Source organism: Schistocerca serialis, chromosome 2 (assembly GCF_023864345.2).
Source record: "Schistocerca serialis cubense isolate TAMUIC-IGC-003099 chromosome 2, iqSchSeri2.2, whole genome shotgun sequence".
Lineage (NCBI taxonomy): Eukaryota > Metazoa > Arthropoda > Insecta > Orthoptera > Acrididae > Schistocerca > Schistocerca serialis.
Genome location: NC_064639.1, coordinates 306701791 through 306719197, shown reverse-complemented (window position 1 = coordinate 306719197; position 17407 = coordinate 306701791). Strand labels below are relative to the sequence as shown.

General features: G+C 38.7%; 1 protein-coding gene across 1 annotated transcript in view; it reads right to left on the bottom strand.

The window, feature by feature from the left end:
* Positions 1-17407, bottom strand: part of LOC126457082 (2-oxoglutarate and iron-dependent oxygenase JMJD4) — a 135967-nt gene that overhangs the window by 34527 nt on the left and 84033 nt on the right. Inside the window, exon 4 of the mRNA XM_050093095.1 lies at positions 2744-3011. Coding sequence (XP_049949052.1) covers positions 2744-3011 — 268 coding nt within the window. The remainder of the gene's footprint in view (positions 1-2743; positions 3012-17407) is intronic.

The window sequence follows — 17407 nt, the reverse complement described above, 5'->3', positions numbered from 1 at the left end:
CACTCAGCTCAGCCTTCACTGGATGTAATTTCCCCACTGGCCTAGTTCAAAAGCTGATTTTCTGGGCCATCGAATCCAATCCTGGTACTGTTGATACTTCTAAAAAAGAACTTCTGGGCACACCACTTCTCACTCATACTACCTTGGTCTTGAATGTATTAATCAGCTACTTTGACAAGGCCATGATTTCCTAAAGTCGTACTCTGAAATGAGATTGATTCTGTCTGATGTTTTTCCCACCACACCTGGAATAGCTTTCACTGTCTTCCCAATCTCTGCAATATCCGTGTCAGACCCCATTCCTTCTGCACCCATCTCCCTACCCTATGGTTCCTACCCCTGTGACCATCCATGGTGCAAGACTTGCCCCATTCGCCCACCTACACCACTTATACCAGCCCTGTAACTGGTAAAACATACTATCAAAGGTAGAACCACCTGTGAAATGATATGTCATATACCAGCCGTTACGTAAACACTGCTTGATCTTTTACATCACATGACTAACACCAAGGTATCAGTTAGGATGAATGGGCACAGGCAGAGGGTGTTACCCCCAACACACAATATTCCATTGCAGAGCATGCTCTACAACATAACAGTCATGGCCCCAGTGCCTGTTTCATCACATGCACCATCGGGATTCTCCCCCCAGACACCAGTTCCTCAGAACTCTGCAAGTGGGAACTAGCGCTACAACATGTCCTTGGTTCTCACCACCCACTTGTCCTTAATTTACGTTAATTTCTTCCATATTAGCATTTCTTCAGGAACTACTCCTTTCTTCACTCCGTTTCGGTTTTCCATATCTTTCATTTTCTGACCTGTCTGTTTTTTGCTATCCCCCTCCCACATTTGTTATGCACAATGCACTTAGCTTTCCACCCCTGTTACTTGTGCATGACATTTTAGCAGTTATCTCTATCTTGTATATTACCCTGTCTTCCACCTTTAAGCTGTCAGGTTTTCAAATCTCGTACGGGGCAGTCCCCAACACTCAATCTTTCCTTCTCATTGCGTCTGGTAAGTCTCCCTTGACCTGCAGTTCTGGGTGACTTTTCTGAACTATACCCCTTTTCCTAAACTCTCCAGACTTTTTCCTTCAACACTCTTCCTTGTCTTTCAACCCTTCTGCTGCAAAAAGGAGCCATTGGCTCTGATAGCTTGTACAAGTATAACCTTCTTTTATGTGTGTGTTCTCTTGCCGCTGCTTGGTGAGTAGTAGATTTTTTCTGTCTAACCAATTACATTATAATTATGTTTTACATCATTTCACACTATAAATTACTTTGTGTTTATCATCTAGTCTCTCTTACTAACCTCTGCTATAAATTTAAAAGCAATGTAATATGTCGATTTGTCAATTAGTATTATTATGCACTTCGATCGTGTTGACCATGCAGTCACAATGACAGCTGTAATTGTAAATTAATTATGTTTACCATTGTGCTACAGTATAAGAACAAACAATGGACTAAAAATGATTCTTGGACTAAATAAAAAAATAAAATGCCAATGATTATTTGACCCCTAGCCTTTTGCTTTCACTTCCCCCTGGCTCCCCCCTGATGTGGGACACAGCTGGCTTCCGCTCAGATGAAGTGTTTAACACTGGCTCAGTTTCAGTATGAGTTGGAGACATAATCTCAAACCTGTCAATAAGGCACTTACTCGCCACTCAGAACTTATATGTCAAATAGTTACAGGTCCTTTACTTCCTACAGAGGATGCAATATCCATAAGAGAGTATCATATTTGAGGTATTTTTGGTGTCTCTGATATGTGACTCCCTGTAGTTCACCCAGTACACCCATACACAACATCTTCCAGTAATTTGACAGCAAACAGAGCAATTTGTAGCTGCTTGCAAACAGCAGCCAAGTAATTCAGTGCATGCAAACAGCACTCACAATGGGGCTGCATTCTCATTGGTAAAATGTATTTTTCAACAGTAAACACCTGGTGACTAACTTGAAATTAATATTACTGATTCTTTTCTGTTTCAGGATCTGTTACAGTACAAGAATTACAAGTTCTATTTTAAACTGAAACTACAATGGCCAAAGGTGGTTTGTTTTGTAATGAGAGAAAAATTGGAATAAAATGTATTGAACCCTTTGAAGCTATTTGGAAGTGTGTGACCGGAGCTTTTGGTTTGGTAAGTTTAAGCTTACTAACAGACTCACAGAGTAAACTCATAAATGATGGAATTTGAGATAAAGAATGTGTATGCACAACTGTTGAAGGGGGCACTGGAACATGATATGATGCTTATACCATGTGCAAAACACAATATTACAACACAGCAGTCGGCTTTGTATGAGTTACATTTCATCATGATTGTAGGGTACGGAATACATCTTTAGAACAAACTTGTCAATGAGTGGAAAAAGGTGGAAATATTGCACTTGTAAATATATAAACACAATCTATCATGACGCTCAAAAGTTTTTGTATAAATCAGTGAAAGGTAACAGCGAAAAGACACAAAAATATTACAATAAAAAAGCACAATCTACCATGACACTCAAAAGTTTTTGTATAAATAAATTAAAGGTAACAGTGAAAAGACACAAAAATATTAGAATCTAGAATGCCAAAGTAAATTTATCTGACACATGTGGTCCCACTTGTACACAAAGAAAGAAGAGGTTCTTTTATAAAGAGGCAGACTTCAAGTTTTATGTTTCTATTTACAGTTAAGGTATAAAATTTCTGCATATTAGATGTCTGGATTACACACCATGTTCCAAACTTGATGATGCCAGCCAGAAGGAACAAATACTGCTTCACCGGCTTGCTGTAATATTTCATATGGAGGATTTAATTTTTTATATTCTGGAAACAAATCTTCATTTTTAAGTTCATCACTTGTACAGTCATATGGTAAGTTCCCAAACTTATTTCTTAAAAAACTTTCCTGTCCTGGAGGAAACAGCAACCATCTCTTCTGACCGCAAATATTTACAGACCAACTAAATGATGTGAATACATCAGCATGAAATGGAGTCCTACAAAAGAAAAATATTGTCCATTAATACGTATATCAAATACTGATTATTTTAAGAACAGATACAAACAGTATTGTTTCAAGTTCCTGTACCACTAAAACAATTTAATATACTGTGCTGTCAGCTATTAGTTTTGACTCTCCTCAGTGCATGTGGACAACCTCACAGACTTGGAATAACTGATGATGAATTTAACAAGGTACAAATTTATTTAAGTCACAAATACGGTTACTGTTTTGTTTTTTTCCTATTTTCTTTACTATCTACTGTATATCCAATATCGTACTATTACTTGTATCACACATCTGTATCTGTCTCGCTGATGATGTTGCGTATTTTGTGACAAACATATTCATAAACCTTTAAAATGTTAACATTCATTATTTTTTGCAGTTTTCTATTTAATATGAAAATAATTAAATCATCAAACATTAATCAAATGTGCCTTTATAGCACTGTTAATTTTAAAACTGCCTCAGTTTTATAGAGTATAATGCTTCAGTAAATAACTGTCACACACTTCACTTTGTAAGAAAATTATACACAAGATGACTGTCTTTAGGTACTGAATTACATTGTCATTTCTCACTAGTAACTGTCTTTTGAAATTAATATATCTTGATTTCCATTAATAAGTCAACTACTGAAATTCATCTCCAACCAACATATCAGCAGCCTTTAACAATAAATTCATTGTTGTCCATCTCTAACATCAGCGTACTTTATTCCTTAGCCCTGTCTACCTTCTCTCTACCTGCTGCAGACTGGCTTCTGATTTGGCATTGTGGGATGAGTGCAAACCAACTTTCACTCAAAAATGGCTCTGAGCACTATGGGACTTAACAGCTATGGTCATCAGTCCCCTAGAACTTAGAACTACTTAAACCTAACTAACCTAAGGACATCACACAACACCCAGTCATCATGAGGCAGAGAAAATCCCTGAACCCGCCGGGAATCGAATCCGGGAACCAACTTTCACTCACACTTTACTAAAAGGGGCAGCTTTAGGGTACTGAATCACATTTTCATCTTGAGAATAAAGGGGATCACCTCATATTCTACAGCATTCTGCAGGTGTATTCAGTGGTTGTTGTGACGGAAGTAGCTAATGGAATGTTGAAAATAGCCTATTTCCCCCTTCCTCCTCACAGTGTGCCAGGTATTAAGCCAACTTTTTGATTGCATTTTTCTACATGAAATTTTAATGAGCAAACCAATCATCTTCTTCAGGTGCCGTGGACTATGGTATTAAGCACACTCACCGCCTGGATATCAACCAGACTGCGAAGTACTGTTGGTGCCGCATTGCTATTTACAGCAGAGTTAGAATCCTGGCTCTGCTATGCCCTTTAATGCTAATTTGTGATTTTGGAGACTGCACTGTTATTCCATGAACACATATTCTCTCAGATTTTGTCAACTCAGATGGAGCAGACAGGCTATGAGATCTTAATAAATTGAGTGTCTGAACCCAAATCTTGATTATGTTCGAATCTCCATTCCAGTTGTAGGTTTTCTGACGTTTTTATTTTGACAGACTCTATGGCACAACACCAACAATACTTCACAGTCTCGTTTGAGTCAACCAAGATATCATACTAGAAAAATTCAAATTATAAAAGACACTCCCAGTGATCTTGTGTGAGCACATTCCAGTGACTTTTACAATTACTTTATAGAGACTACAATTAACTTAAAACAAATGGTGCAAATTGCATGAGACACTATGAAATCAGACTTCAAGTCTTAAAAAAGTTTTGATTAACACTGAAAAACAACAAAACTGCATTCTTAAGGTTCAACAGTATAATTCTTACTACCATGGCTGGAAATAAGGACCAATATATACACAGTCCTACCCACCCCTCCAAAAATGGAATTCACAGCCCACACCGTCTACCACACCATGACAAAAACATCATATACCAGTAGAAAATTAAGGTGCAAGATCTGTCCAATGCACTGACCCAGCGCATCCTACTCCATTTCCATTACAGGCATATCCTATCCCATCAGAGGCAGTGCCAACTATAGAAGGAAGGAGTTTAAGGGTGTTCAACAGTGAGGTTATCACTGAGGACCAATTGTGGAAGCAACTGTATCATATACCAGCTCCACACATGAGTCACTGATGTCTGCTTTGAACGCTCTTTGCAGCAGCACAGAAAAATATACAGTTCTATTTTTAAAAAGTTGGTGTATAATCTGACAGCTACAAACATTAAAAATTGCTTGTGTATGCCAGAAAATTTGCCACATTGTCCCCTTGAGCTCAGTAACACCTACACCTCAACATACCCAATCATTCTCAATATTTTAGCTTGTCTGGTTTTAACTGTCTCATCTTGTATAAGCCAGATGGCCCAACTACAGAAGTGGTTAACCTGTTGAGATGGTCTACGTGGAGCAGAGACTGAAGACTAAAAACCAACAGAATGTCAGTACTTCATCATTCTAGAAACTGAAACTTCACTTGACATTTCAATTGCAATTTACAGTTAGAAAGTGATAATGGGCTCTGCAATGTGAATAACTGCACAGAAATGTTCACAACAATTATTTTCTGATTAACACTCTGCAGTGGTGAACAGTAATGTTTCAGCTGTCTTGTATGAGAAAACTTGTGTGGAAAAGTCTCACTATAGAGCACTTGGATAGTTCTAGTAAATATTGTTTCCAAATCAGTTTAAAAAGGAAGATTTTATTCATATCCATCCCTAAGTCCAAACTGCTTTTATCCACCTCGTCCTTTATCTAGACAATGCTTTTGCCAACCACCATTCCCAACTACTGTCTGTTCAGAATCCTCGACTATCCAGCACCTGGATCTTCTTGCTCCCTCAGTGTAATTCTTCTTGAAGCCAGCCATAAACTTGAACAAAACACTTCACACCAACTGTGGATGCAACCTGTTACTAAAACACTTCAAAAGTGGTGTCCCTTTCATATCCACTATCCACAACAACTCCCACTCCTATCCAACTAGTGTATTTTGATCGCCATATTTAACCTCCCAATCCTAGCATATACAATTTTACCTGATTGTAAGATGAGGTTTTTTCCCCCAGATTTGTCATTCAAAAAATGAGTAGGTGTATGTTAACTGTTTAGGCGGAGAAAGTTCAGAATTTTAATTAGTCAGAATACATTAAAAATAAATTTTTCTCAATGAATTTCTTAAAAAAAGTGTGTCGTCTTATATTCATGGTCGTCTTATAATTGGGTAATATACTATCAGGCCAAAGACCAATCACAGCTCCAGAACCTTACAATCCCTGCCCCAATTCAGTCCTAAACCTCTCATCCAGACTGCTCTCCAATAAAAGGAAGCCCATTATTTCACAAGCATACCATTTAATTTCCCAGCCAAATTCAATCCCACTGCCTTGGACAAGGATCTCATCCCATTTATTTGTACCCTCAATTGGAAATGCCATTTCACTGGCCAGTTCCAACCTACTGCCAGAGCATCAAACCCTGCCATGAAGAATTCCAATCAAAATCCCAAAGAGACCTCCCTCCTCTTCTCCAAAAGTACCCTGTCCATGCAGTCCACAAATTCCTCACTTCAAACATTGCCTGCCAATTCTTCCTGAAAAAAACTGTATCAAAGCCTAAAAAACCTTACTTAACCTAATTCATCCATAATTTGATGACAGGCTTCTCTGTCAGTATCGTCCCTTTGGATAAACGCTGCTCCACTGAGGTACTTGGGCAAAGGAGAATGTGGCAGAGGGACTTCATTATCTTTTGGACACCTCAATGTACAAAAACTGTTCCTGATAACCCAATTCCTTCCTTCCAGACTGAGCTATAGACAATCCTAAAAACCTTATTCCTCTCACAACTACTTCAGTAGAGCTCTTGAACCTGTCTGACCTTCACACTCTGACCTTCAACTTACTTCTAAAAATATACAAAAACAACTATCCCAGCTGCCCAATTGTAGTAGGATTTCACTGTTGAATGCATCTGGTGCTGGTAGATCAACACTTCCACATCACCGTTCAGAGCTCTCTCTCTCTCTCTCTCTCTCTCTCTCTCTCTCTCTCTCTCTCTCTCTCTGTCACACACACACACACACACACACACACACACAAAAACTACTTCACATTGTTGGATGGCCAAACCTACAAACAAATCAAGAGGGGGGGGGGGGGCAATTAAAGGAACCAGGTTGACTCCGTACTACGCCAACTGTTTCAAGGGCTGCATGGATTAAGCATTCCTAGTACTCAGAAGCAGTCTCCTCCCCACTGCCCCCGTCTTTCGGTCTGGAATCACAGATGAGGAAAAACTTTCCTGCAGCAATGCCCATGCTCCACTGCATCATGACTCAGGGACCTGAGTGCTTGCTATACCGCTTAGGACCATTTTGAAACCTACTACACATCACCAATTTTCCCTGAGCTTCAGATAAAGGAAATTATTCTTAAGCATATTCTCACAACAACCCACTGTAGTGTTTCGAGAATTTCTGCGTAAATTCTAGAACCACTCAGCCTTCCACCGTCTCGAACACACAATGTTTTAGCCGCGAGCGGGAGAAAGGAACCCTATCTACTGCACGTCACCTGTCTGTGTGTACAGGTGTGAAATCAGTCATGAGCAAAATGTTCATGCGGCGGTTGAACAGCACCGACAGGTAGCTGTCAGGCGATCCATGGAAGTCATTGTGAAAGCACATGGAAGAACCGAGGAACTTCTGTGTTATTCTGTGCTGTTTGTAATTGTGACTACTGTTATTGACAAAAGAACAATTGAGATTTTGAATTGTGAAAAAACTCTTACCTCATGCTGGAAGCAAGACATATTTTACAATATGTTTATAGTAGAGAGATGGCTGTTAAGCCAACTCTTTTCTAATTGGACTCGAATTTGTTTCTAACGTGATTTGATATGAGTTACTTATGGGAAGTTAAATGTTTATGAGCAAAGTGTGAATTTTATTCTTATGAAGCTCAAATTTACCAATAGGTATTATGGTGAAACTTTGCTCGCCAAGAGCTGAAGTTTTTAGGTCATATTGTAGGGGTGCAGGGAATTAGACTGGACTTTGAATGCATCAAAGCTGTTAAAGAATGTTCACATCCTAGAAATGTAAGACAGTTGAAGGGATTTATAGGAATGGCAGGATATTATTGGCCATACATATGAGGCCAAGAACTGAATGACCCAAAAATTTTACGTTTATTAAGGAAGGGAGTACCATGGATTTGGGATCAAGAGGCAAATGATGTGTTTGAAAACTTCAAAAGAGCACTTGTCGAATCACCCCTATTACATCATCCAGTTATGGGCGAACCATTTAAAATTTCAACAGATGCATCTGATTACGGTATTGCTGCAGAAATTTTCCAAGGAGAGTGGGATGTAAATAATGTATCTTTATGGAAAGATACAGGTGGTCATTCTTTCCACGCGCTATACAAGATTGGAATAATAGAGAATTGTGAAGGTGGTTTGATGAACCCTCTGCCAGGCACTTAAATGTTTTTTGCAGAGTATCCATGTAGATGTAAATAGATGTAGATGTAGAACACCAAACCATAGCTTTTGCTAGCTGTAGTCTAAATAAGCATGAATTAAATTACATGGCTACTGAAAAAGAGCTGTAGGCAATTGTGTGGAGTATCCAAAAATTTCAAACGCTGGTATGGGGGTCAGAAATCCATGTTTATACAGATCCTCAAGCTCTATCCTTTAGAATGAGTAGTCAATTGTTACATAGTAGATTAATGTGATGGATGCTTTTCCTACAGGAATACATCAGAATACAATATGTAAAAGGTTCCGAGGATATTGTACCGGATGTTTTGTCTAGGTTGCCCATAGGAATGGAAGAATGAAAATGTACGGAAGGACCCAGCATTATTTTTGCAATTAATTTTACGTCAGTAGAATATCCAAACATCAGGGTACAGGAGATAGCTCAAAGAATAACAGAAAATATCCATTGTAATCCCTATTTTACAGAAATGTTTTCTATATGTATCCGAAATTCCTTACCTCCTAATCAAGTAGGAAAATTGAAAGTAATAGGTCACAATTTGTTTTGGAGAGACAGCGCAATATCACAACATTGGCGCTTATGCATTCCGAAGGTATTGGAAGATGTGCTTGTGTGGTATGTTTGTTCAGGATATGGACATTTTGGAATCAAAAAGTGTATAACCCATATGAATAAGTTTTATTATTTTAAGAAGCTAGTGCATAAAGTAGAATCTTTGATTAGAACTTGTGAAATCTGTCAGAAAATGAAAGAGAATATGCTCATGTGAAATACAAAATTTATCTGATTATTCCTAAGTCTTACACGATCTCACAGCAGCAGATTTTTTTGGACCAGTTCCAAAAGCAAAGGGAGGAGTGTCATACATTTTGGTCATCATAGAGTGTCGGTCAAAATATGTTAAGCTATATCCCATCAAAAAAGCAAATACGCAGACAGTTATACACTGTTTACAACAATACCTTCTAGAAGTAGGTAAACCAAAACGGATTCTTATGGATAATGGTCCGCAATTTGTGAGCAATGAATTTAAAGAATTTCTAGTGTGGGAAGGTATTTGTCAAGTAGAACCTCTCATTAGATATTTTAGTTGGCCTGAACAACCGAGTGTGAATTACAAAATAAACCAGGAAATAGTTTATAGAATTTAGTTGAAAAGACACAACAAAGAGTAAGTAAACATAATGGAAAAGCTGTTGAAGCTCAGTACAAGGTTGATGACCTATTTCTGGTCAAACAACGTCTTCAAAGCTCTGCCCTGAAGAAAGAGACACACAAGTTTTTCCAAAAATATGAAGGACCATACCGAGCACAAAATGTAATACATCCCAAGACATTACTTTTAGTGGATCCTGTAACTGGATCAGAAAAGGAAAAGTACAATGTAAAGGACGTATAGTTGTACAGCCCCCAGGGACGTTAACTTTCTGAGTTAACAGGTGGAGTGACGACTGTCAGATCCCGAGTTTTTTTTTGTGTTTCTTCCAAAATAGTTTCCTGCACTGAATTCCTTGCAAATCTTAAACTATTCTGTCATCTATTCCTAAAATATTAAACTACCTTATAATCTTATATATTAGAAAACCAGATATGACAGTCAAATAAAAAACAATCCTAGAGAATCACAGATAAAAAGTGATATTTAGATAAAGTAAACTGAATGGAATATTATGTTTGGAGAAAATATAATATTGTGTGACTAGTTGAACAACTAATATATCATAGTACATAGATTTTCTATTTTGTATAGAATATTTTACACCTTTTGTGAGATGTGATATAAATGGGAGGGTTTGTATTAAGTTTGAAAGGGGTGGGTATTGTAGATAAAAGCATGATTTACAAGAAAACGTAAATCATGACTGACTAAAAAAACACACATCACATCTTTCAAACAACCCTCACAAACAAGTGTGCCTGATTCTTCATCATTTGCCGTTTCCATAGGGTTGTTAAGATTTCCTTCGGGGACCTCAACGATGAAGGTGGGAATGTCCGTTCTATAGGAGACAATTTAACACCAAACCTCCTCTGGTGTCTCACTCAAGTACCTGCGAGGTAGGAATCCTGGGGAAGGGGGTGGGAAGGGTTTTCTGTCTTTCGGGCTATCTTCTTTCTCTTCGTCAATCTTTATATATATACTATGATGATCCTACATCAAGTATACATAAAAAGGAGGCATGAGTAATGAAAGAGAATGCAAGCAAGATTGGAGTTTATCATGATACTTATTTAAGAAAAGTCAGTGTAACAAATACTCTGATAAATTGATGAATAGTAGGATACTGATACTTGAATTATAGGTAGACATAGTATATACTAAAGGTATAGGAGTTGAGAAGTAGAGGAGGACTCCAGGGATTAAATGATGTATTGTAAAAGTGAATGTGAGGTGTTAGATAGATTTGCAGCTTTGCTAGTACAAAAGGTGAGAACAGAAAGTAAATTACTCATGTGTCATAAATACCTGAAATTTACGATTGAAAAGAAATGCATATTGTTGAAATGTGAATTATTATTATGTGTGATATTAATGTACATAATGTTTGTATAAAATATCGCATGTTCGATCTGAGGTAGGGGGGGAGGGGGGGATATGTAGTGCTTCGAGAATTTCAGTATAAATTCTAAAACCACTTGGCCTTCCACCATCTCGAACACACAATATTTTAGATGTGAGTGGGAGAAAGAAACCCTACCTACTGCATGTCACCTGTCTCTCTGTGCAGGTTCGAAGTTTATCGTGAGAAGACGGTAGACACAGCGGTTGAATGGCACTGACAAGTATTTGTCTGTCGTGCCACTGAAGTTGTAATGAAAGCACACAGCAGAACCGAGGAACTCTTGTGTTATTCTGTGCTGTTTTAAAACTGTGACTATTGTTAGTGACAAAAACAGTTGAGTTGAAAAAAGATTTGTAGTAACTTTTAACTTGAACTTGCTAGAGGCAAGAGAGGTGTATGATTTCTGTATAATAGAGTCATGGTCAGTCAGCCAACGCTGTTGTAAATGTAACTGTGCTTCTAACATTTGGACGCACGAGGAGACTTACTTAACAGTATTTATTCATGTGGAGAGTGAGATTCGTAAAAGTTTGATGTTTTAATATACGTCATTAAGTGAAGCAAACGAAACTGTGTACGACTACTTATTTTTATAAGTAGCAAGAGTCTTGAGAAATGCCTGTCCCCAGCAATATGCTAAAGAGAAGAAGAAAAGGGAGTTTGCAGCAGCAGGCTAACAAGCTAGGAAAATCGGATGACCATCTCAAGTAAGTCGTATCGTTAAAGAAGTTTGAAGTTTGCACACATACTTCACCACTTCAAAACATTAGACCACCCTCCTGGATTTAAAATTAATTAACAGTCCCTTTATTTATTTATATTTTTTCATTGGCAGTATTTCCTTATCTACCAACTTTTTACTCTAGTTCTTTTTTCCGTTTTTTTATATTTCTTTTTCTTCCTCTTTTTCCTTCACTCACTTTCATTCTTTTCACTTTTTATTTTCATCTTTAACTCTCTCTTTGGTTTCTCCTCAACTCTTTTTCAGATTTCCTCCCTATTCTTAATTGCACTACTCATTCAACTTCTCATTTCTCTTCCTCTCAACCCATCTCTATTTCTCACTCTGTCTTCCTATCACACACGGACTGAACCCAGAACAGAGATGATCAATGTACTATCCTTAGTCTTGAACTCTAACACATAGCCCTCCATCTTTGTCTCCCTATCATTCTTACAACAGGTGGGTACATCTCATCCAGGGTTGTGAGTGATCTGCCCCTTCTTCCCAACTTTCCAGAACATATCCTTTACTGGTGTTTCAAGAAGGAACTAACAGATCTGAATGCTATAGTTTTTTCTTATTCTAAATATGTAATTTAGCATCACACTAAAGAGACCAAATATTCTATTAAGAATGAATAAAATACTCTCCAAGGGGGGACAAATGAAAAGAAAAAAACATGGCACAGACCCCGAAGGAATTATCACTGGTCATCAGGATTCAATACGAAGCAGGACTCATCACTGAGGACATTCTACTCCAGTCAATGAGATTCCAGGATGAAGATGCGTCTGGAGACAACACGTACAGCAGTGGGAAACCAACATGACTGTCACCAGCCAAATGGCTTGACAACCAGGAGTGATCGTTTATGATGCCATTCCATTTCACAGCAAAACCCCTTTGGTTGTCATCTGTGGCACCCTCATAGCACAACGATATGTCACCTAAATTATAAACCTCATTTTGTTGTAATTCATGACAAACCATCCTGGGCTTACATTTAACAAGATAATGGCAACAAGAACACAGCGAAAATTTCTAGTCAGCTGCTGTGGCACTTCAGTCTGGAACCGCACTGCTATTACAGTCACAGGTTCGAATCCTGCCTCGGGCATGGAAATGTGTGATGTCCTTAGGTTAGTTAGGTTTAAGTAGTGCTAAGTCTAGGGGACTGATGACCTCAGATGTTAAGTCCCATAGTGCTTAGGGATATTTGAGAATTTCTACTGTTTTTCTTCACACCTACCAAACCCTAAATTGGTCACCAAGGTTGCCATATCTATTCCCAATTGAGAACATTTGGAACATCATGAGCAGCACCCTTCAACCAGTTTGGGATTTTGATGATCTAACACACTAACTTGACAGGATTTGGCATGCTATACCTCAGGAGTTCATCCAACAATATTATCAATCAGTGCCAGGCTGAATACCTGCTTTCATAAGGGTCAGAGGTGGATCAATGCATTATTGGCTTGAATTGTCTGATTTTTTTTCTGTACATGTACATTAAATCCACTGATTACCATCCCATTTGGATAATTCCTTCGTGGAGAGTTGTTTTTCTGTCTTAGAATGCACATGTTTTGAGTCATGCCTTGAAGTTTCCATAATATAAAATTCATATGTCTCACACATATGAAAACATATGCAAATGTTTACAAAAAGTGACTCAGCTAAAGAATGAGAGGGGATGGCGGGCACAGCCCTTCATTATGTATTAATGAGGATTAAAATTCACTAATTTCAATCACGATATTCATGCCATTGCAGTGTTAGTACCCATAAGGTAATAATATACATGGTCCTCTTTGAAGGGAACAAACCAAATCATGCACTGAAGATAAAGTGTGACTCAAAATCTGGTACACTGTTGACTAAATGTACAGAATGGTCCATTGGCATGGAACTACCATTCTAAAACCAAAACAGGTGGATGAACAAAACTTAAAAGTCAAGCAGTATGAGATGGTAGAGTGGGAAAACTGCTGAGGGTGTTATCAACATGGTGGCCATTTCTCAAGCTTCTTTCGTGGATGTAACTCCCACAAAGTGAACTGTTTGAAATTATTTAACAAATTACCACCTACACACTCAATACACCTTTCAATAACGTTAAAAGTAAACTGAACAAATGATTAATAGACAATCCATACGACAGTCTTACAGAATTCTTGGATACTTGTAGAATAGAAATTGATTGCAATACTGTACAATTGATTAATGTAGCGTAAATAATTTGTACTTGTTATGTAAACACTAGCTAATATAGTAACTTCTTATGTATCTTGACATCATTTATGCCTATTTCACTGCATGTGGTCAATGGCAAATAAAAAATCTGAATCTTGTAATTTCAAATGGGAAGGGTTCATATAACATACCAAACAGACAGAGATTTACACAAGGAAAACAATGGTATCTTTCATATGAACATACTTTATTCATTCTCGAGTTATGTCACTTTTGTACAGATGTTAATGACAACACATAGAGGCTATGGGATGTGCTTGATGTGTTGTCACCATGTTGTAAGGTCACTGTTATCCAGTTCATCGATTCCTCACAGAGTTTAACCAAAACACGTACTGGAATTTGAGCACAAGCGTAAAAATCGGCTCCATGAAGTGTGCAATGGTTTTGATCTTCACCACATACAAAATTGTCTCCACATGTCCCCAAAGATAAAAATCAAATGATCTTAAATTTGGAGAATGTGGTGGCCACTCCATGGGACCACTATGACATATACATTTTTGGAGCAACAGAATATCCAGCTATCCCCACATGGCTAGCCTGTGATGAGGTGGGGCACTATCATGTTGAAAGAAATTTGGAAATGTCCTGTCTTCAGACAGAAGCGATGGCAGCACATCTGTTCCAATACTTGCAGATAAAGGACTGCTATCAGTGTATCCTGAATAAAGAAGGACCCAACAATATGGGAACCCCATATGCCATACCAAACCACCACTTTCAATATACTAGCTATCTTTAATAGATCCATCCAGAAAATGTTGACATATTATCAGTATCTAAATTTCTGTTTATTTACCTCTCCCTTCTCTACATCTACATCCATACTCCGCAAGCCACCTGACGGTGTGTGGCGGAGGGTACCCTGAGTACCTCTATCGGTTCTCCCTTCTATTCCAGTCTCGTATTGTTCGTGGAAAGAAGGATTGTCGGTATGCTTCTGTGTGGGCTCTAATCTCTCTGATTTTATCCTCATGGTCTCTTTGCGAGATATACGTAGGAGGGAGCAATATACTGCTTGACTCTTCGGTGAAGGTATGTTCTCGAAACTTTAACAAAAGCCCGTACCGAGCTACTGAGCGTCTCTCCTGCAGAGTCTTCCACTGGAGTTTATCTATCATCTCCGTAACGCTTTCGCGATTACTAAGTGATCCTGTAATGAAGCGGGCTGCTCTCCGTTGGATCTTCTCTATCTCTTCTATCAATCCTATCTGGTACGGATCCCACACTGCTGAGCAGTATTCAAGCAGTGGGCGAACAAGCGTACTGTAAGCTACTTCCTTTGTTTTCGGATTGCATTTCCTTAGGATTCTTCCAATGAATCTCAGTCTGGCATCTGCTTTACCGACGATCAACTTTATATGATCATACCATTTTAAATCACTCCTAATGCATACTCCCAGGTAATTTATGGAATTAACTGCTTCCAGTTGCTGACTTGCTATTTTGTAGCTAAATGATAAGGGATCTATCTTTCTATGTATTCGCAGCACATTACACTTGTCTACATTGAGATTCAATTGCCATTCCCTGCGCCATGCGCCAATTCGCTGCAGATCCTGCTGCATTTCAGTACAATTTTCCATTGTTACAACCTCTCGATACACCACAGCATCATCTGCAAAAAGCCTCAGTGAACTTCCGATGTCATCCACCAGGTCATTTATGTATATTGTGAATAGCAACGGTCCTATGACACTCCCCTGAGGCACACCTGAAACCACTCTTACTTCGGAAGACTTCTCTCCATTGAGAATGACATGCTGCTTTCTGTTGTCTAGGAACTCCTCAATCCAATCACACAATTGGTCTGATAGTCCATGTGCTCTTACTTTGTTCATTAAATGACTGTGGGGAACTGTATCGAACGCCTTGTGGAAGTCAAGAAACACAGCATCTACCTGTGAACCAATGTCTATGGCCCTCTGAATCTCGTGGACGAATAGCGCGAGCTGGGTTTCACACGACCGTCTTTTTTGAAACCCATGCTGATTCCTACAGAGTAGATTTCTAGTCTCCAGAAAAGTCATTATACTCGAACATAATACGTGCTCCAAAATTCTACAACTGATCGACGTTAGAGATATAGGTCTATAGTTCTGCACATCTGTTCGACGTCCCTTCTTGAGAATGGGGATGACCTGTGCCCTTTTCCAATCCTTTGGAATGCTACGCTCTTCTAGAGACCTACGGTACACCGCTGCAAGAAGGGGGGCAAGTTCCTTCGCGTACTCTGTGTAAAATCGAACTGGTATCCCATCAGGTCCAGCAGCCTTTCCTCTTTTGAGTGATTTTAATTGTTTCTCTATCCCTCTGTCGTCTATTTCGATATCTACCATTTTGTCATCTGTGTGACAATCTAGAGAAGGAACTACAGTGCAGTCTTCCTCTGTGAAACAGCTTTGGAAAAAGACATTTAGTATTTCGGCCTTTAGTCTGTCATCCTCTGTTTCAGTACCATTTTGGTCACAGAGTGTCTGGCCATTTTGTTTTGATCCACCTACTGCTTTCACATAAGACCAAAATTTCTCACGATTTTCTGCCAAGTCAGTACATAGAACTTTACTTGCGAATTCATTGAACGCCTCTCGCATAGCCCTCCTCACACTACATTTCGCTTCGCATAATTTTTGTTTGTCTGCAAGGCTTTGGCTATGTTTATGTTTGCTGTGGAGTTCCCTTTGCTTCCGCAGCAGTTTTCTAACTCGGTTGTTGAACCACGGTGGCTCTTTTCCATCTCTTACGATCTTGCTTGGCACATACTCATCTAACGCATATTGTACGATGGTTTTGAACTTTGTCCGCTGATCCTCAACACTATCTGCACTTGAGACAAAACTTTTGTGTTGAGCCGTCAGGTACTCTGTAATCTGCTTTTTGTCACTTTTGCTAAACAGAAAAATCTTCCTACCTTATTTAATATTTCTATTTACGGCTGAAATCATCGATGCCGTAACTGCTTTATGATCGCTGATTCCCTGTTCTGCGTTAACTGTTTCAAATAGTTCGGGTATGTTTGTCACCAGAAGGTCTAATATGTTATCACCACGAGTCAGTTCTCTGTTTAACTGCTCAAGGTAGTTTTCAGATAACGCACTTAAAAAATTTCACTGGATTCTTTGTCCCTGCCACCCGTTATGAACGTTTGAGTCTCCCAGTCTATATCCGGCAAATTAAAATCTCCACCCAGAACTATAACATGGTGTGGAAATCTACTCAAAATATTTTCCAAATTATCCTTCAGGTGCTCAGCCACAACAGCTGCTGAGCCAGGGGGCCTATAGAGACATCCAATTACCATGTCTGAGCCTGCTTTAACCGTGACCTTCACCCA